Consider the following 21,948-nt stretch of genomic DNA (forward strand, 5'->3'; position numbering starts at 1 on the left):
AGCCCAACGGATACACAAAAGAAAATGGAGTTTGAATTATCAGGTGTAAACTGACATCTCGCCAAGAGGCAGGCAACCTTTAAAAGATTTATAACAAAGAGTGACTGACGACTGCAGTGCAGCGCGGTAAAATTTAAATTGATGTAATTAAAACAGTTATAAAAGTGTTTAAAAAGTGAAAGTAATATCAAGAAGTATTCAAGGGATGTACCTTATACCTCGTAGACAAGAATCACAGTTTATTTTAAACAAGTGAGGGCACTTCACACAATTATATGGAAAAGTGCCTACGTTAGTACTGGTAATCCAGTTAACTAACTAATATATTAGATAGTAGCTCAAAAAGCAAGAGCTGCGATATATGGGAGTTATACTGTTGTACTATCTAATATATTAGTTAGTTAACTGGATTACCAGTACTAACGTAGGCACTTTTCCATATAATTGTGTGAAGCTTGCTTTTTGAGCTGCGATATATGGGAGTTATACTGTTGTACTATCTAATATATTAGTTAGTTAACTGGATTACCAGTACTAACGTAGGCACTTTTCCATATAATTGTGTGAAGTGCCCTCACTTGTTTAAAATAAACTGTGATTCTTGTCTACGAGGTATAAGGTACATCCCTTGAATACTTCTTGATATTACTTTCACTTTTTAAACACTTTTATAACTGTTTTAATTGCATCAATTTAAATTTTACCGCGCTGCACTGCAGTTGTCAGTCACTCTTTGTTATAAATCTTTTAAAGGTTGCCTGCCTCTTGGCGAGATGTCAGTTTACACCTGATAATTCAAACTCCATTTTCTTTTGTGTATCCGTTGGGCTCGGATGACCTGCTGGTAACTATTTAACTTTAAATTTTCAAAGTTGCATATTAGCATTCTACTTATATAATGATGTTACCTAAAGTTAAAATGAAGTATGCTTAAATACTACTAAGTTTTTGGAAGTGTGAATCTGGTTTTTTCTTGGTTCATTCTTGACTTTAAAAAGCAAGCCGGCTTTTTTACACTTGTTTTTTATATGTGACTGTTACCACATGGTCTTGTCTTTGGCTGTACTAAAGTTTTTTAAATAATAACTATACACTTAAATGTTACATACTTTTACATTACGTTGGTTCATGGATAAGGTTTTTTTACTATGTACATCTTATCTTTTGCTACATGTCTTTTTAAGGTAACGCTAGTGCTTTTTTACCTCTCTTTTGGATGTTGTTTCTTATACCACTCTTTTTGTAGATGAACTGATGATGTCTACTGAGCAGTAGACGAAACGTCTTCAATAAATAGATGAAGTAGCTGAATTCTTTGTCTCTTTTTTCACCCACTTGACCGATAAAACCCTACACTTACGAGTGCTCCTTTGTTATATATATATATATATATATATATATATATATATATATATATATATATATATATATATAGATGTAAAATATTTAAATGGCTCTTAAAAAATAACGGTTGAAGATAAAAAAGTGAAAATTTAGGATTGTATGTATCTTTTGCTTGTCCATCATACAAAATTAAGAAAAAACGGTTTGTCAAAAAATTAAAAAAATATATCAGGGGGGCAAGCCCCCTTATGACGCACGGGCATGAAATCAGAGTTATGCCTATTCCCAGTCCTGTAGAATACACGTGTAAAATTTCATAAAAATCTGTTGAGCCGTTCTCGAGTTATAAATGGTGTAACTAACATAACTCGACTTTCTTTTATATATGTATATATATGTAAAATATTTAAATGAAATATTTAAAAAAATAACGGTTGAAGATAAAAAAGTGAAAATTTAGGATTGTATGTATCTTTTGCTTCTACATCATACAAAATTAAGAAAAAACGGTTTGTCAAAAAATTAAAATAATATATCAGGGGGGCAAGCCCCCTTATGACGTACGGGCATGAAATCAGAGTTATGCATATTCCCAGTCCGGTAGAATACACGTGTAAAATTTCATAAAAATCTGTTAAGCCGTTCTCGAGTTATAAATGGTGTAACTAACATAACTCGACTTTCTTTTATATATATATATATATATATATATATATATATATATATATATATATATATAAAGGAGTACGACCGTCAATTCCAATATAACAAAGGAGCACTCGTAAGTGTAGGGTTTTATCGGTCAAGTGGGTGAAAAAAGAGACAAAGAATTCAGTTACTTCATCTATTTATTGAAGACGTTTCGTCTACTGCTCAGTAGACATCATCAGTTCATCTACAAAAAGAGTGGTATAAGAAACAACATCCAAAAGAGAGGTAAAAAAGCACTAGCGTTACCTTAAAAAGACATGTAGCAAAAGATAAGATGTACATAGTAAAAAAACCTTATCCATGAACCAACGTAATGTAAAAGTATATAACATTTAAGTGTATAGTTAATATTTAAAAAACTTTAGTACAGCCAAAGACAAGACCATGTGGTAACAGTCACATATAAAAAACAAGTCGATGGCCTAACTGTAATAACCCGTATCTGAAAAAAGTGAATTTTACAGGAGAGACAAAATATGATTTTAAACAAAAAAATGACTGAACACAAGACTTTTTTCTTGACCTTAAAATGAATAATTTCATTTTTTAGTAAATAAAAGGTGAAAAAGTACATTTTGCAGTATTTTGAGTTTTTTTTCTGTAGATACGGGGTATTGTCAAAAATGTTGTAACATAAATTTTAGATACGGGATTTTAGTATTAATTTAACAGGTAGTAAAAACAAAACAAAAATTGGTACAAAACAAGTTTATTAGAAGTTACAATGTTACAAACATAAATGTAAAGTAAAACAGTAAAAAAATATGTAACTAAAACTTTAAAGGAAAATTAGGTTTAATAACTTTCTCAAAACAAGTAACTAAACTAAAAACTTTTAAGATGTCTACCTAAATCTTGTTATCTTTGGGTAAATTGTTGTAAAACATGTGACAGTCGGTAGGTAAAAGTACCTTAAGGTCTTGCAAATGAGTATATTTATCACTCTTTATACTTAGTCTTTGGTTGTGTAAGTTAGGGTACGACGACATTTCTAGACCTTTGGGATTGACAGTCCGTACTGGTAATGGCTTAAAATCGTCTTTGAAATTAGTTTTGAACAAAATTTGTTTTTTCTCTGGATCGTACATTAATACCCTGAGATCTGTGACGGTCGGATCGTTCTTCATCTTTCCAGGTCGAATACTTCTATACGCAAGTTCGCAGGATGCATAGTTTTTAAAAAATGTATGAGTAAGCATCTGCGCTTTAAACGGAGCTGGTTTTATCCGCGCTTCTTCAGTACATGTTATATAATCGTGTGGAAGAAAAATTTTACGATTTTTAAGTTTCATCTCTATTAGATGATGCACACTATCACACTCCATCTGGGTGTGCCCTTTCTCAAGATATTTCTGAATAATAATTTGGCCACTTTTTATAGAAAGATTTAGAAGCGCGTTGGAAAGTGTAGAGTTTCTGTTCTGGTAACAGCACCCATCAGACCAGAGAATAACAGGTAATTTTCGGTCATTACAGTTTTCTTCAATATGGTGTATAATGATGGAAGTAAAAGTAGATGCACACAGATCTCCTTCTGTTTCATCCCACCAATAATTAGAGGCTTCATGATTTTTTAAGTTATACATAGTGAAGTTGTGAACTGTTAGTTTCTTTTTATAATATATGGCACTTGCGTTTAAGACGGGGCAGCTTTTTACAGCTTGAAGGTCCATTGTAAAAGTGTAATTTTTGTGGTTGATGGCATCTTCTTTATCTTTGGCTTTCTCTTCCCTTGCTAGATTTTTTCTCTCTAGGTGTGATGCGTAAGCAAACTGGTCGATATTCTTAACTTCAAATGCGCTACAGGTATCACACCAGTCTTTTTTTGGCTGGTACAAACTTAGATTTAAGTCGCAAAATATTTGGTCAAAAATAGCATACGATAATTTTTCCAGACTGTTATTATCACAGTGCTTTAAATACTCTCTATATAATTGAGCTTTGGTCTGAAAAATTGTCTCTAAATATTTTTTCTTTGTGTCCTTGCGACAATAATGAGAGGCCATCTTAGGTAGCATGTTAAACCAATCAACCAGACAATTTCTTTTTCCTTTATTAAAATTATTTGATCTTCTTTGATCCGCACTTGTGTTTGAGTTTTCTTCTCTTATACAAATAAGCCCATACTCTGTCTTTTTGAACCAATCATGAACCATGTCTTCTTTTAAATCGAACGTATTCAAGAACATTTTCTTGCAGACTCTCTTTTTTTCATTAGTTTTGTTCCTTAAATAATAGTAATAGGTTCCACTTCTTCTTGATGGTTCTTCTCCCTTCGATGACCTTTTTGTTTTTGTGTATTCGATGTTACCTGTTATGTATGCCTTCTTTTCTTGCCAGTCCATTTTGCCCCAAAAGGTACGGAACATAAGATTCCTCTCTTCCTCCGAGAAGGACCCACAGAAATGCTTTTTAGACTTCGTACATGCTAAAGATACACACCTGTCTCTTATCTTTCTCTCTGGTCGCTTTATTCCGTAGGATATTTTACGATCCTTATTTCTTTGGAAACCAGCGTATTCCACTCCATGCATTCTTCTAGATTTTGTTGCCCTCCTGTTCCAGTTTTCCACATCTGCCTTCCTCTTTCTGCGTCTTACTCTAATTTCTTTATTTAGTTTATCTTCATCTGCGCTCCTCGCACTGTCTGTTTTCCCTTCATTATTAGCAGTTTTGTCTGAAAAATCGGGATCTTCTTCAAGGATATAATCGTCGTCGTTTTGATTGATATCTTCATCTGAGCTCCTCGCACTGTCTGTTTTCTCTTCATTATTAGCAGTTTTATCTGAAAAATCGGGATCTTCTTCAAGGATATAATCTTCGTCGTTTTGATTGATATCTTCATCTGAACTACTCGCACTGTCTGTTTTCTCTTCATTATTAGCAGTTTTGTCTGAAAAATCGGGATCTTCTTCAAGGATATAATCGTCGTCGTTTTGATTGGAATCTTCATCTGAGCTCCTCGCACAGTCTGTTTTCTCTTCATTATTAGCAGTTTTATCTGAAAAATCGGGATCTTCTTCAAGGATATAATCGTAGTTTTGATTGGATTCCTCAGAGGTGATGCTTGAACCGGGGTTAAGGTGCAAATTGCCTATTTCCAATAAATGAGTTTGCTTTAAATAAGTATCTAGATTAGTATTTTCTGTTACTTTATCTGTTTCTACAAGGTGCTCATGTGTGTCTTTACAGAGGACTTCATCTTGAAATATTTGCTGTTGAACGTTGCTCAGCAAAATGGAGATATTTTCAGTATCGTGCCAATCAGTAGTATCTCGAAAATCTCCTTCTATCGGTATTAGGGTCCCATCTGTGGCGCTGACTTTATAGACTTCACTGAACTCAGTGAATACAGCAGTTTCAGAAACTTGCTTGGTACTGCTAGAAGGCTGTTGATTATTATTTTCTTTTCGATTTAAAACCATAGACAAAATTCTGTGTGATCGAGTTGCCTGCATCTGAAAAAAAACCATAATTAAGATAACTTAATCTTATACAGATTGTAAAAGATATGAGCACAAATAAATACTTTAATGGATAATAAGGCAAGTCAAAACAAGAAAAAAATTTGATAAAACATAGGGGTAATAAATCTCTTATTTGTACTAATATACTCGGTTCGCTAAACTCAGACACAACTGGATAGTGATTTTAGTAAGTAATTTTGCCAATTTGGTAAAATTGGCAAAAACATAGTTACTTAATAGTTAATAATTACTAAATAGTTAGTAATTTTTCCAATTTCAGCAAAATTGGCCAAAAACAAAAAAAATACTTACTAAAATCACTAGCCAGTTGTGTCTGAGTTTAGCGAACCGACTATAATATCTATTACAACCTGTATACCTAACTGAGGTTTTTGTTTTTAAATTTTTCTCAGTGTAGACTAGATTCATATTAAAAACAGTACCTTTACACACAATATTAAACAAGCGAAATCTCTATTTCGCCTTTTCATTTCCGTTTTTTTAATAAACTAATATCAAAGAATTTAAATTTTGATGCCACGTAATGCACAATATTATAATAATAGCCCGTATCTACTAAAAATTAGTATGCAAATCTGTTCACAACAAGCAGTCAATATCCCGTATCGTAAGGTCTCACAATATTAGACTCTTTTATCAAGTTATAATATCCTAGGTTGATTAAAATTTATAAAAATACCAGTAGAAATATATTTTTAATAAAAATAGTGGTAAAACTTACCTTTGAAATATAATTAATTCACTGAACAGCTAAATAAACTCGCACACGTGTAGGTTGTAGAAGAATGCAATGTACAACTGACAGATACGGGATATTTTTATGCGCATGTCTTCTGACGAGCAATACGGGATATTAAATAAAAGCAATTTCCAAGGCTTTCTTATTTTTTGTATGATACAGGGTTCTGACACAACATGCTAGGCAACCCAACAAACCTAATGCAATGAAACTCTCAAAATCTCAAAATTGTCAGATACGGGGTATTGCAGTTAGGCCATCGAAGTGTAAAAAAGCCGGCTTGCTTTTTTAAAGTCAAGAATGAACCAAGAAAAAACCAGATTCACACTTCCAAAAACTTAGTAGTATTTAAGCATACTTCATTTTAACTTTAGGTAACATCATTAAATAAGTAGAATGCTAATATGCAACTTTGAAAATTTAAAGTTAAATAGTTACCAGCAGGTCATCCGAGCCCAACGGATACACAAAAGAAAATGGAGTTTGAATTATCAGGTGTAAACTGACATCTCGCCAAGAGGCAGGCAACCTTTAAAAGATTTATAACAAAGAGTGACTGACGACTGCAGTGCAGCGCGGTAAAATTTAAATTGATGTAATTAAAACAGTTATAAAAGTGTTTAAAAAGTGAAAGTAATATCAAGAAGTATTCAAGGGATGTACCTTATACCTCGTAGACAAGAATCACAGTTTATTTTAAACAAGTGAGGGCACTTCACACAATTATATGGAAAAGTGCCTACGTTAGTACTGGTAATCCAGTTAACTAACTAATATATTAGATAGTAGCTCAAAAAGCAAGAGCTGCGATATATGGGAGTTATACTGTTGTACTATCTAATATATTAGTTAGTTAACTGGATTACCAGTACTAACGTAGGCACTTTTCCATATAATTGTGTGAAGCTTGCTTTTTGAGCTGCGATATATGGGAGTTATACTGTTGTACTATCTAATATATTAGTTAGTTAACTGGATTACCAGTACTAACGTAGGCACTTTTCCATATAATTGTGTGAAGTGCCCTCACTTGTTTAAAATAAACTGTGATTCTTGTCTACGAGGTATAAGGTACATCCCTTGAATACTTCTTGATATTACTTTCACTTTTTAAACACTTTTATAACTGTTTTAATTGCATCAATTTAAATTTTACCGCGCTGCACTGCAGTTGTCAGTCACTCTTTGTTATAAATCTTTTAAAGGTTGCCTGCCTCTTGGCGAGATGTCAGTTTACACCTGATAATTCAAACTCCATTTTCTTTTGTGTATCCGTTGGGCTCGGATGACCTGCTGGTAACTATTTAACTTTAAATTTTCAAAGTTGCATATTAGCATTCTACTTATATAATGATGTTATCTAAAGTTAAAATGAAGTATGCTTAAATACTACTAAGTTTTTGGAAGTGTGAATCTGGTTTTTTCTTGGTTCATTCTTGACTTTAAAAAAGCAAGCCGGCTTTTTTACACTTGTTTTTTATATGTGACTGTTACCACATGGTCTTGTCTTTGGCTGTACTAAAGTTTTTTAAATATTAACTATACACTTAAATGTTATATACTTTTACATTACGTTGGTTCATGGATAAGGTTTTTTTACTATGTACATCTTATCTTTTGCTACATGTCTTTTTAAGGTAACGCTAGTGCTTTTTTACCTCTCTTTTGGATGTTGTTTCTTATACCACTCTTTTTGTAGATGAACTGATGATGTCTACTGAGCAGTAGACGAAACGTCTTCAATAAATAGATGAAGTAGCTGAATTCTTTGTCTCTTTTTTCACCCACTTGACCGATAAAACCCTACACTTACGAGTGCTCCTTTGTTATATAGATATATATATATATATATATATATATATATATATATATATATATATATATATATATAGATGTAAAATATTTAAATGGCTCTTAAAAAATAACGGTTGAAGATAAAAAAGTGAAAATTTAGGATTGTATGTATCTTTTGCTTCTCCATCATACAAAATTAAGAAAAAACGGTTTGTCAAAAAATTAAAAAAATATATCAGGGGGGCAAGCCCCCTTATGACGCACGGGCATGAAATCAGAGTTATGCCTATTCCCAGTCCTGTAGAATACACGTGTAAAATTTCATAAAAATCTGTTGAGCCGTTCTCGAGTTATAAATGGTGTAACTAACATAACTCGACTTTCTTTTATATATGTATATAGATGTAAAATATTTAAATGAAATATTTAAAAAAATAACGGTTGAAGATAAAAAAGTGAAAATTTAGGATTGTATGTATCTTTTGCTTCTACATCATACAAAATTAAGAAAAAACGGTTTGTCAAAAAATTAAAATAATATATCAGGGGGGCAAGCCCCCTTATGACGTACGGGCATGAAATCAGAGTTATGCATATTCCCAGTCCGGTAGAATACACGTGTAAAATTCCATAAAAATCTGTTAAGCCGTTCTCGAGTTATAAATGGTGTAACTAACATAACTCGACTTTCTTTTATATATATATATATATATATATATATATATATATATATATATATATATATATATATATATATATATCATAAAGGAGTACGACCGTCAATTCCAATATAACAAAGGAGCACTCGTAAGTGTAGGGTTTTATCGGTCAAGTGGGTGAAAAAAGAGACAAAGAATTCAGCTACTTCATCTATTTATTGAAGACGTTTCGTCTACTGCTCAGTAGACATCATCAGTTCATCTACAAAAAGAGTGGTATAAGAAACAACATCCAAAAGAGAGGTAAAAAAGCACTAGCGTTACCTTAAAAAGACATGTAGCAAAAGATAAGATGTACATAGTAAAAAAACCTTATCCATGAACCAACGTAATGTAAAAGTATATAACATTTAAGTGTATAGTTAATATTTAAAAAACTTTAGTACAGCCAAAGACAAGACCATGTGGTAACAGTCACATATAAAAAACAAGTGTAAAAAAGCCGGCTTGCTTTTTTAAAGTCAAGAATGAACCAAGAAAAAACCAGATTCACACTTCCAAAAACTTAGTAGTATTTAAGCATATAAATGCATATAAAGTTTTAACTTTAGGTAACATCATTAAATAAGTAGAATGCTAATATGCAACTTTGAAAATTTAAAGTTAAATAGTTACCAGCAGGTCATCCGAGCCCAACGGATACACAAAAGAAAATGGAGTTTGAATTATCAGGTGTAAACTGACATCTCGCCAAGAGGCAGGCAACCTTTAAAAGATTTATAACAAAGAGTGACTGACAACTGCAGTGCAGCGCGGTAAAATTTAAATTGATGTAATTAAAACAGTTATAAAAGTGTTTAAAAAGTGAAAGTAATATCAAGAAGTATTCAAGGGATGTACCTTATACCTCGTAGACAAGAATCACAGTTTATTTTAAACAAGTGAGGGCACTTCACACAATTATATGGAAAAGTGCCTACGTTAGTACTGGTAATCCAGTTAACTAACTAATATATTAGATAGTAGCTCAAAAAGCAAGAGCTGCGATATATGGGAGTTATACTGTTGTACTATCTAATATATTAGTTAGTTAACTGGATTACCAGTACTAACGTAGGCACTTTTCCATATAATTGTGTGAAGCTTGCTTTTTGAGCTGAGATATATGGGAGTTATACTGTTGTACTATCTAATATATTAGTTAGTTAACTGGATTACCAGTACTAACGTAGGCACTTTTCCATATAATTGTGTGAAGTGCCCTCACTTGTTTAAAATAAACTGTGATTCTTGTCTACGAGGTATAAGGTACATCCCTTGAATACTTCTTGATATTACTTTCACTTTTTAAACACTTTTATAACTGTTTTAATTGCATCAATTTAAATTTTACCGCGCTGCACTGCAGTTGTCAGTCACTCTTTGTTATAAATCTTTTAAAGGTTGCCTGCCTCTTGGCGAGATGTCAGTTTACACCTGATAATTCAAACTCCATTTTCTTTTGTGTATCCGTTGGGCTCGGATGACCTGCTGGTAACTATTTAACTTTAAATTTTCAAAGTTGCATATTAGCATTCTACTTATATAATGATGTTACCTAAAGTTAAAATGAAGTATGCTTAAATACTACTAAGTTTTTGGAAGTGTGAATCTGGTTTTTTCTTGGTTCATTCTTGACTTTAAAAAAGCAAGCCGGCTTTTTTACACTTGTTTTTTATATGTGACTGTTACCACATGGTTTTGTCTTTGGCTGTACTAAAGTTTTTTAAATATTAACTATACACTTAAATGTTATATACTTTTACATTACGTTGGTTCATGGATAAGGTTTTTTTACTATGTACATCTTATCTTTTGCTACATGTCTTTTTAAGGTAACGCTAGTGCTTTTTTACCTCTCTTTTGGATGTTGTTTCTTATACCACTCTTTTTGTAGATGAACTGATGATGTCTACTGAGCAGTAGACGAAACGTCTTCAATAAATAGATGAAGTAGCTGAATTCTTTGTCTCTTTTTTCACCCACTTGACCGATAAAACCCTACACTTACGAGTGCTCCTTTGTTATATATATATATATATATATATATATATATATATATATATATATATATATATATATATATAGATGTAAAATATTTAAATGGCTCTTAAAAAATAACGGTTGAAGATAAAAAAGTGAAAATTTAGGATTGTATGTATCTTTTGCTTCTCCATCATACAAAATTAAGAAAAAACGGTTTGTCAAAAAATTAAAAAAATATATCAGGGGGGCAAGCCCCCTTATGACGCACGGGCATGAAATCAGAGTTATGCCTATTCCCAGTCCTGTAGAATACACGTGTAAAATTTCATAAAAATCTGTTGAGCCGTTCTCGAGTTATAAATGGTGTAACTAACATAACTCGACTTTCTTTTATATATGTATATAGATGTAAAATATTTAAATGAAATATTTAAAAAAATAACGGTTGAAGATAAAAAAGTGAAAATTTAGGATTGTATGTATCTTTTGCTTCTACATCATACAAAATTAAGAAAAAACGGTTTGTCAAAAAATTAAAATAATATATCAGGGGGGCAAGCCCCCTTATGACGTACGGGCATGAAATCAGAGTTATGCATATTCCCAGTCCGGTAGAATACACGTGTAAAATTTCATAAAAATCTGTTAAGCCGTTCTCGAGTTATAAATGGTGTAACTAACATAACTCGACTTTCTTTTATATATATATATATATATATATATATATATATATATATATATATATATATATATATATATATATATGTCTTCATATCAAGGCGAGATCCGTTTGTATCATAAGCTATACAAGATGAGATCCGTTTTGCAAGGCGAGATCCGATTTTGGATCTCACCTTGTATTCACGTGTATATAGTGACATCTCGATGTAACAATGGTTAGGGTACAAGGAAATCGATTTTTGTCTGGACCTCATTTTGCATCCCTTTTGGTGAATTTTATATTGCAGTGGTTCCACTAAATCCGCTGTAGAGGGCAGCGCGCGCGATCCGTTGTGTATATGGTAAATATATATTTTGCAGACAACCCGAGATCCGGTAAATTTGGAAACATCGCAAATGAATTTCACGGTCAGCTCTCTCACTCGGCTTATGTCTAGCTTGAATAAGAATGTTTACATTATTTAAGGGCTCTGTCCAGAAAGGCGATTGTCAAATATCTCGAGAACTAGACGGCATATCGAAAAAACTTTGGAATGCTTTTTGAATGGTTTTTCAAAATCTATATACTTATGCAATAGCAGGGTTCTTATTCTGCCTGCGAAAGCGGTGGGTGTAGCAACTTTGAATTTTCAACTGAAACACTTTATTTTTAATTAAATAGTTGAAATTTAGAATTAAAAATACACAACTTTTGTTTGAATCGATAATAGCTTCTTTAATCCAGTCGGAAGAGCTTCAAAATCGTCGTTTTGATGACATTTTTAGGGTTTAGGGGTACCTCAGGTAGTTAGCTTAAAACGTAAGAAATAAATTTGAATAGTTAATGTTTATTGATAAACAAAGCTCCAATTCTATTTTACTTCAACTCATTTTAAGGCTATTTCAATAAACTAATCGGTTCTTTTTTCAGTTTTTTGGTAAAACATTGTAACGTATAGACGAAAATTCTTAAAATCGGCTATTTTTCATTTAAATTGTCAATAAATAATTAAATTGAGAAAAAATTGGTCAGATTTACATAAATTTTGTTATTCCGTCCATATAGAAACTAAAACAATTGTTACGTAGTTACACTGAGTGTCATAAAAACCGTGTATTTTTACTCATTTCTTTGAGCTATTTCACGTAATATCGAGATATAAGTTGTATTTTTTACATAAGTTATATTAACGTTAAACTGACTTAATTTATAGTTTTATAAGCAATAATTAAGTATAGCGAAATTTATAAAACCTTGTTTAAATTGTTTTACATGCTCTATAATGCGGTTATCTTAAATTTTGTTTTGAATGTTTTTCTTCTTACTGGTAGACAAAAAATGGCAAAACGTGCATTTTTTACATAAAATTGTTGATAACCAACATAGTTACTACTCAAAATATTAAAAAAACTAACCGTCGGTATAACAAGTTGCCTGGAAACCAGATGGAGAACAGTACCATAAATGTTTTAGACTTTTTAGCACTTTCTTTAAGCGAAATTTAAAATCATTTACCACCCATGTACACTCATTACGGAATCTGTTACAAGAATTTCAGCGATTTCAGCCATTTTTTCAAAATTTATTTGGATTTTCTCTAGTAATCCTTCCAAAAGACAATACATAAATGGTGAATACCTTTTACACCAACTTCAAGGAGGGTAATTTATACAGGTACATACCTGGAATTATTATATGGACCGTTCACTCTTGTTAGAGTATAGTTTGCTCAAATATGAGCTCTTTTAATCCATTTCACGCGGTAAATTAGTCCGCTTTTCCTTTAGGTCTTAGGTCATAGGTTGTGATGTTTTTTTGCCCTATCTACTATCTTCTTCCACTCTCTCCGGTCCTAAATATTTTCTCTCCAGTTTGCAATTTCCATCTTTGATATATCGTCTAGCAGTTGATCTTCCCATCTAATTTTTGGTCTTCCTCTTGGTCTATTTTTTACTGGTTTCCAGTTCATTATCTTCCTGATCAGTTCTTCTACCCCTCTTCTTTGTGTGTGCCCAAACCATCTGAGGCTTTGTGCTTTAATGAATTTTACTATATCTTCTCCTTTATTTATATTTATTATTTCATGGTTCATCAGCTTTCAATATTCCCCTGTTTCTGTCTTTACTGGGCCATGTATCCTTATAATTTTTCTCTCAATTATTTTTAACTTTTCTTCGTCTTTTTTCGTAAGGCACATTACTTCTGCTCCATAGGCTATCACTGATCTGATTGCTGCTGTGTATATTTTTGATTTTGTTTTTTTTGCTCAGGTTTTTGTCCTTGAGTAGTTGGTGATATTTCCAATATACTCTATTACCTGCTTTAATTCTGTCGTTTATCTCTATACTCCTTCCGTTTTTGCCGTCCACCATCACCCCCAGGTATTTGAAGCAATCTACTCTCTGGAATGTATTTTCACCTATCTTTATTTCTGCTATTCTGTTTACATTGTCTCGTGTGCTTATAAGATATTTTGTTTTATTCTGATTGATTATTAGTCCTCTCGTCTTTGCTTCTCTTACCAGGGTTAAAAGTGCCTCTTCTAGTCTTTTTTTATCTCGTGCTACCAGTCCCAGTTCATCTGCATATCCTATGATCTGTGTTGAGCTTTGAATAATTGTCTTTTTCAGCCCTGTGTCCCTAATTACTCCTTCTAGAGCGATATTAAATAGTGTCGTTTGTCGTTGACAGACTGTCTCCTTGTCTTACTTCAAGTTCTATTTTGATGTCATTTGTATCGCCCTCATTTGTTTTAACTTTTGCTGTTGAGTATTTTATTGTCATTCTAGTTAGTCTTATTAATTTTGCCGGTATCTCCATTTTTTTCATTTCTTTTAATAATTGTTGTCTGTATATGCTGTTGAAGACCTGTTGGAAGTCGATGAATAGTATGTGTAATTCTATGTCATGTTCATAGCTTTTTTCAATTGTTTGTGTCAGTACGTGTATTGCATCTATTGTTGATCTTCCTTTGATCTATTGTTCTAAAACCCTATTGTGTATTGATTTAGTCGGTTTCTTATAATTGTGGTCAATATCTTATACGTTGTATTTAGTAGCATAATTGGTCTGTAGTTGCAGCACTTAGTTGGATCTCCTTTCTTAAAGATTGGTGCGATGTGCCCCACTTAGTTGGATCTCCTTTCTTAAAGATTGGTGCGATGTGCCCGTTTTTCCATTCTATGGGCATGCTTTCGTCCTTCCAAATTGTAACCATTATCTTGTGCATTCACTTCGTGAGCTCCTCTCCGCCGTTGATGATCAGTTCGTTGTTGATTTCATCTGGCCCTGGCGTTTTGTTTACTTTTAGTTGTTTTAATACCTCCATGAATTCCTAATAAGTAGGTGCGACTTCCTCTTCATCTCTGTTATTTCTTATATCCTCATCCTCTGAATATGCCTTATTGTCGTTTTTGTATAGGTCCGTGAAATGTTTTTCCCAATCTTTTTTGTTTATTTTTGTGACAGATTTTTTGGTAATGTGTTGTTGTTTTATCTATTCGAACAATTTCTTGTTGTCTTTATTATTCGTTTCTAATTCTTGCATTTGTTCAGAGATCCATGTGTTCTTCTTTCTTCTATAGAGTTTCAATGCTTCTTGTTTTTCTTTTCTATATTGGTCCATTTGTTCCTGTTCGGCACTTTGTAGCCATTTGTTTCTTGCGAGGTGCTTCAGTTGACTTTTTTGGTGACATTCCTCATCAAACCATTCTTTCGATTCTTTGTTTTTTTGGAATCCTATTATTTGTTCTGCTGTCTCTATTATGCTGTTCTTTATGTTTTTCCATTCTCCTTCTATTTCTATGTGCTCGTACTGACCCAATTTCTGTTCCAGTTGTTCTGTATATTGTTGCTTTGTTTCTTGCGTTTTCAGATTGGCTATATTCCATTTCCTCCTTTTTCCTTCCTTATGATTATTTGCTTTGATTATTTTCATCTTAAGTTTTGCTATCAACAATATGTGGTCAGTGCCTCCATTTGCCCCTCTATATGACCTTACGTCTTGTACTATTTGTGTCCACTTTTTCGAAATTAGAGTATGATTTATTTGGTTTCCATCCATTCTTCCTGGTATCATCCATGTTATTTTGTTTTCTTTTTTATGTTTATGCCCAGTACTAACTATATATATGTATTTGTTGCTTCTGCTAGGTTGCAGATTTCTCCTCCATTATCATTCGTAGTTTCATGAATGATTTCTTTGCCAGCTACATTACGATTATAGTCCTCCTTTCCGATCTTTGCATTGAAATCACCCAATATTATTAATATGTCATTCCTCGGAATATTTTTACAGGTTTCTTCCAGGATGTCTTAGAATTCTGTTTTATCTTCTTGGTTTGCTTCTTCGGTGGGTGCATAGCAATTGACTATCGAGATGTGGGCTTGTTTATTTTCTTATGTAAGATATCCTTTCATTAACTGCTTTGAATTGTATCAGTTTTTCCCTCATTTTTTTGTTCACCATAAATGCCGTACCATTCGTTCCCTGTTTGTTTTTTCCCGAATAATACATGCTAAAGTTTTTCTTCTCAATTTTTCCTTCTTTCTTCCATCGTATTTCCTGTACGGCTAGGATTTATAGTTGGTATTTTTTCATTTCAAGAGCTATTTCTTGGATCTTACCTGCTGCCAGCATGGTTCTAATATTCCAAGAGCCCATTCTAATGGGTTTTGTTCTTTTCTTCTTATTGAGATTCTTTCTTTATTTTGTGTGCGTTATTTTGTTTTCGTTAACCGTTTCCATTTCCGAGTCTTTTTTTGCCATGTCAATATCATATTTCAGCCGCTGTTCTTCGTTTATTAGTTTTTTGAATTTTCTATCAGCTGTTCTCTCTCTTCGTCCCATATCTAGATTTTGCCATTCACTATTAATTTCTTGTAGCCGATTTTCGTTTGCTTACCTTTGCTTATTTCGTCCTTTGCTATTTTAGTTATTTCCTTTTGTATTTCTTTTTCTTTCGATGTCCAATCGTTGTTTATATAGATACGATCTTTATGCTGTTTTAGTTTACGTTTCTTGTTTGGGATTTCCATTTTATCCGTGAGGGCTTCTGTTTCTATTGCGCATACTGTTTCTCCTATTTTTTTTTGCACTTCTTAGTTTTATTTGTATTTGCAACTCTTGGGCTCTGAAATTTTCCATTTCTTCTTTTAATTTCTTATAATCATTTGTTTCTACTTTCAACCCAGTTACGATCAAGCTTTTCTTTTTGCTAAATTTCTCCAGTTGCTCCATTCATTCATGTAGCTGTTTTACTTCTTTTTTTAGTTTTTGTTTCTCTGCTTTTACACCCATTAACTCTTTATTGGTTTGTTGTTATTCTTTCCTTATTGGTTTTATTTCCTGAAGCATTTCATCGTTTTTATTCATTAGCTCTTTCATTATTGTAATCATAACATTTTCCATGTCTTCCTTGTTTTCGTTGCCTGCTTTGCTTGGTGACCGTTTTTTAATTTTACTTCTATTAAAACAATCATCCAAGTTTTCTCTTTTGCGTTTCGTTTCATCATCGGTTTCACTTCCTGTGATATTTTTTCCATTTTCTAGGAGTGCAGCGCTAAATACCTGGAATACCGATATTAGATTATCAACAATACTTAAAAAATGAAAGTTACCAATTCACCGGTAGTTAATGCGTTATTTAAAAATTACCTGCGCACCAGAGTTGCCAGTTGGTCTGTAATTAGGATGGGGATTAAAATAGATACGAATTCACCGGGACCCGGAAATATGCACACCCTGATATTCTAGTTACGTAAGCTCGTCCGATTGGCGCATGACGTTAACAACAGAGTAAAGCATAGTCCCGTCTATGCGTTCGTAATACGAACGCGAATGAAATTTGAGAATAGTACAAATGAATTAATTATGACTAAAAGAAACTAAGTGATTTTTATAGTTTAGAGGAAAATTATTAAACTATTTACTTTTATTTAAATTGATTTTCAGTTATTTGTAAAGTTCCCAGTTTCTTGATTATATTGGTATCCGGAAAATAAAAATATTCATATAATCGATATCTACTAAAACTATTATATTTCGTTAGTTGGAAAAAATTGATTAGTGTCCTACACATTAGTAAATATAATTTTTACCAAGGGGAAGAAAAGCCCCAAAATAAAACCATAAATTTAATGGATTGATAAAAAACAAAATTTTTTACTTTTTAAATAATGTATTTCATCAGATTTAAGTAAGAGGCTTGGAAAAGACAAAAATAAGTTTTACAGTTTTCATGCCATGCACTTTATTTAAATTTTGTGCATGTGAAATAGACGTACATACAGCAACTATGTAGCAGTTTTTATAATTTTTCTTTTACGCAATGTCAGGTTGTTAAGAGACTTGTTTAATTCTTTAATTCGGAAGTACATCCGAGACCTAAAAAATAACTTGTTCGCTTTGTTAGAACAGTCTACAGTTACACTTTTGGACATAAGGTTTTCTAAATAATTTTTAGTTACCAAAATGGAATCACCATTCATGTGGAAGGAAAAATTGTCTCCAGGTACTTAATATATGACAAGAGAGTGTCTGATGGTTTACATAAACCACACTTACTCAAATGATCAACCCACGTGTACGTTGAAACATCTTCGGATTGAATACTGGAGTCCTTCAATTTATGGCAGATATAACCAGCCAAATTCTCCAAACCATCATACTCGAGGTCACTAATGTTTTTTCATTCTAACTCTCATTGAAAACTTGAAAATCCACAACTGTTTCGTTGTTAGAATCCAGCCTTTGGATCAATTGTCCAGAAATTGGTAAATCTGGGATGTCGTCTGTTTAAACGTTCGAAAATTCGTTCCGTTGTCTCTCCTACCCGTATATAACTTTTATAAAATAAAATAAAGCTTTTTGTTAACACTAAAAAAATTTTAATGGGTTTTCCCCGAAAAGAGCTTCATTTTTTGGTACTATGTATCACGTTAAAATATTTGATTTGGAATTTGAAGGATAAGATCGTCTTTTTTATGAGCTACAAATTTACTTTTACTGGTTCTATAGACTAAGAATATACCATTTTTTCGTTTTTTTTATATGCTACATTTTTTCCAAGAATATTTTTTCGATATAATACTTACTTTTTGAGTATTTGCGAAAAACCGCCGAAAACGTGTTTTTTTTTGTTGAAAAGTAAATATTTTTAGTCGCAACTGACTCTAGTACCTACTACTAAATTAACCTAGTACCTAAGTTAAAAAACTCTATAGAACAAAAGTTGCTTAAACTTAGTCAGATCTGTTTCCGGACTTATTTTAAACGTATATTTTTTCACCCTCCAAGTAAAAGCAATCAACGGCACAAATTCAACTTTGAAGTGAGGGATGGGTAGAATCTAAATCCAAATTTTCATGCAATTAGGAGTTGACCCTGAAAATTATGTGTGTTTCTTTTTATCTTTTAAATCATTTTACTTAAAATCATTTTTTAACTATTAAATAATAATTACATATTGAGTTATTTTATTTTTTAAACTTTAATAATATTTATAAAAAATTTTACTTTCTTGTAATGTATTTTTAAAACAAGCAATCATTTAAATAATTATTTTGTAACAATTTGTATTATTTAAGAATATAATAATTACATTTTGGTTTCGTAGTAAGTGTTTTTTAAGAATATTAATGTATAGTTTTAAAATATTGTATTGCAAATAATTATCATTATTAAATGGTTATTATTTGTCAAGTATTCTTTTTCTTTTTTCACACCCTTATGTATGTAATAAAACTAAGGGACTTTCTGAAAGGTCAATCGTAGACTTTAAAGACACAAAAGAAGCGATACTTAAAAGTTACGCCCATTATATATCTTTATATCGTGGGAAATATACAATACAACACGAGCTCCAACCGCTCGACTAATACTCTTTAGAGCTGGCATCAGTGTGTGATCTCGCGTTGAACGGTAAATATCTAAAATTTCGTATATAAGTCCCCCCCTTTACTTTTCAGCCACGGATCTCGTTTCGCTGTAAATTTATCAGAAAAATTTAAGTACAAAAATCTTTTCCCCTCTAAGTGTGCCATGATTAATATGTTAATTATAAAGATACTTATGAACAATATACTCCAATAATTAATTTCCTATTGGTGGATCTCGGGTTGTCCTCGATTTAGTCGGATCTCGCCTTGATATGAAGACGTATATATATATATATATATATATATATATATATATATATATATATATATATATATATATATATATATATATATATATATATATATATATCATAATGGAGTACGACCGTCAATTCCAATATAACAAAGGAGCACTCGTAAGTGTAGGGTTTTATCGGTCAAGTGGGTGAAAAAAGAGACAAAGAATTCAGCTACTTCATCTATTTATTGAAGACGTTTCGTCTACTGCTCAGTAGACATCATCAGTTCATCTACAAAAAGAGTGGTATAAGAAACAACATCCAAAAGAGAGGTAAAAAAGCACTAGCGTTACCTTAAAAAGACATGTAGCAAAAGATAAGATGTACATAGTAAAAAAACCTTATCCATGAACCAACGTAATGTAAAAGTATATAACATTTAAGTGTATAGTTAATATTTAAAAAACTTTAGTACAGCCAAAGACAAGACCATGTGGTAACAGTCACATATAAAAAACAAGTGTAAAAAAGCCGGCTTGCTTTTTTAAAGTCAAGAATGAACCAAGAAAAAACCAGATTCACACTTCCAAAAACTTAGTAGTATTTAAGCATACTTCATTTTAACTTTAGGTAACATCATTAAATAAGTAGAATGCTAATATGCAACTTTGAAAATTTAAAGTTAAATAGTTACCAGCAGGTCATCCGAGCCCAACGGATACACAAAAGAAAATGGAGTTTGAATTATCAGGTGTAAACTGACATCTCGCCAAGAGGCAGGCAACCTTTAAAAGATTTATAACAAAGAGTGACTGACGACTGCAGTGCAGCGCGGTAAAATTTAAATTGATGTAATTAAAACAGTTATAAAAGTGTTTAAAAAGTGAAAGTAATATCAAGAAGTATTCAAGGGATGTACCTTATACCTCGTAGACAAGAATCACAGTTTATTTTAAACAAGTGAGGGCACTTCACACAATTATATGGAAAAGTGCCTACGTTAGTACTGGTAATCCAGTTAACTAACTAATATATTAGATAGTAGCTCAAAAAGCAAGAGCTGCGATATATGGGAGTTATACTGTTGTACTATCTAATATATTAGTTAGTTAACTGGATTACCAGTACTAACGTAGGCACTTTTCCATATAATTGTGTGAAGCTTGCTTTTTGAGCTGCGATATATGGGAGTTATACTGTTGTACTATCTAATATATTAGTTAGTTAACTGGATTACCAGTACTAACGTAGGCACTTTTCCATATAATTGTGTGAAGTGCCCTCACTTGTTTAAAATAAACTGTGATTCTTGTCTACGAGGTATAAGGTACATCCCTTGAATACTTCTTGATATTACTTTCACTTTTTAAACACTTTTATAACTGTTTTAATTGCATCAATTTAAATTTTACCGCGCTGCACTGCAGTTGTCAGTCACTCTTTGTTATAAATCTTTTAAAGGTTGCCTGCCTCTTGGCGAGATGTCAGTTTACACCTGATAATTCAAACTCCATTTTCTTTTGTGTATCCGTTGGGCTCGGATGACCTGCTGGTAACTATTTAACTTTAAATTTTCAAAGTTGCATATTAGCATTCTACTTATATAATGATGTTACCTAAAGTTAAAATGAAGTATGCTTAAATACTACTAAGTTTTTGGAAGTGTGAATCTGGTTTTTTCTTGGTTCATTCTTGACTTTAAAAAAGCAAGCCGGCTTTTTTACACTTGTTTTTTATATGTGACTGTTACCACATGGTCTTGTCTTTGGCTGTACTAAAGTTTTTTAAATATTAACTATACACTTAAATGTTATATACTTTTACATTACGTTGGTTCATGGATAAGGTTTTTTTACTATGTACATCTTATCTTTTGCTACATGTCTTTTTAAGGTAACGCTAGTGCTTTTTTACCTCTCTTTTGGATGTTGTTTCTTATACCACTCTTTTTGTAGATGAACTGATGATGTCTACTGAGCAGTAGACGAAACGTCTTCAATAAATAGATGAAGTAGCTGAATTCTTTGTCTCTTTTTTCACCCACTTGACCGATAAAACCCTACACTTACGAGTGCTCCTTTGTTATATATATATATATATATATATATATATATATATATAGATGTAAAATATTTAAATGGCTCTTAAAAAATAACGGTTGAAGATAAAAAAGTGAAAATTTAGGATTGTATGTATCTTTTGCTTCTCCATCATACAAAATTAAGAAAAAACGGTTTGTCAAAAAATTAAAAAAATATATCAGGGGGGCAAGCCCCCTTATGACGCACGGGCATGAAATCAGAGTTATGCCTATTCCCAGTCCTGTAGAATACACGTGTAAAATTTCATAAAAATCTGTTGAGCCGTTCTCGAGTTATAAATGGTGTAACTAACATAACTCGACTTTCTT

At 32.1% G+C, this 21,948-nt stretch overlaps 2 protein-coding genes across 9 annotated transcripts in view; both read right to left on the minus strand.

Annotated features, from left to right (window-relative positions):
• Positions 1 to 21,948, minus strand: part of LOC114344348 (sterol regulatory element-binding protein cleavage-activating protein) — an 860,805-nt gene that overhangs the window by 510,759 nt on the left and 328,098 nt on the right. The gene's annotated exons all lie outside the window — the stretch shown is intronic.
• On the minus strand, positions 2,476 to 6,545 carry LOC126889526 (uncharacterized). The gene is made up of 2 exons (XM_050657876.1): positions 6,265 to 6,545; positions 2,476 to 5,513 (listed from the first exon to the last, which is right to left on the minus strand). The coding sequence occupies exon 2, from the start codon at positions 5,511 to 5,513 to the stop codon at positions 2,904 to 2,906; it is 2,610 nt and encodes an 869-aa protein (XP_050513833.1). The 5' UTR covers positions 6,265 to 6,545; the 3' UTR covers positions 2,476 to 2,903.

This window comes from Diabrotica virgifera, chromosome 8 (genome assembly GCF_917563875.1).
Source record: "Diabrotica virgifera virgifera chromosome 8, PGI_DIABVI_V3a".
Lineage (NCBI taxonomy): Eukaryota > Metazoa > Arthropoda > Insecta > Coleoptera > Chrysomelidae > Diabrotica > Diabrotica virgifera.

Excerpts from the sequence above, each read along its gene's own strand:
- LOC126889526 (XM_050657876.1), bottom strand. The coding sequence starts at position 5,513 with ATGCAGGCAACTCGATCACACAGAATTTTGTCTATGGTTTTAAATCGA.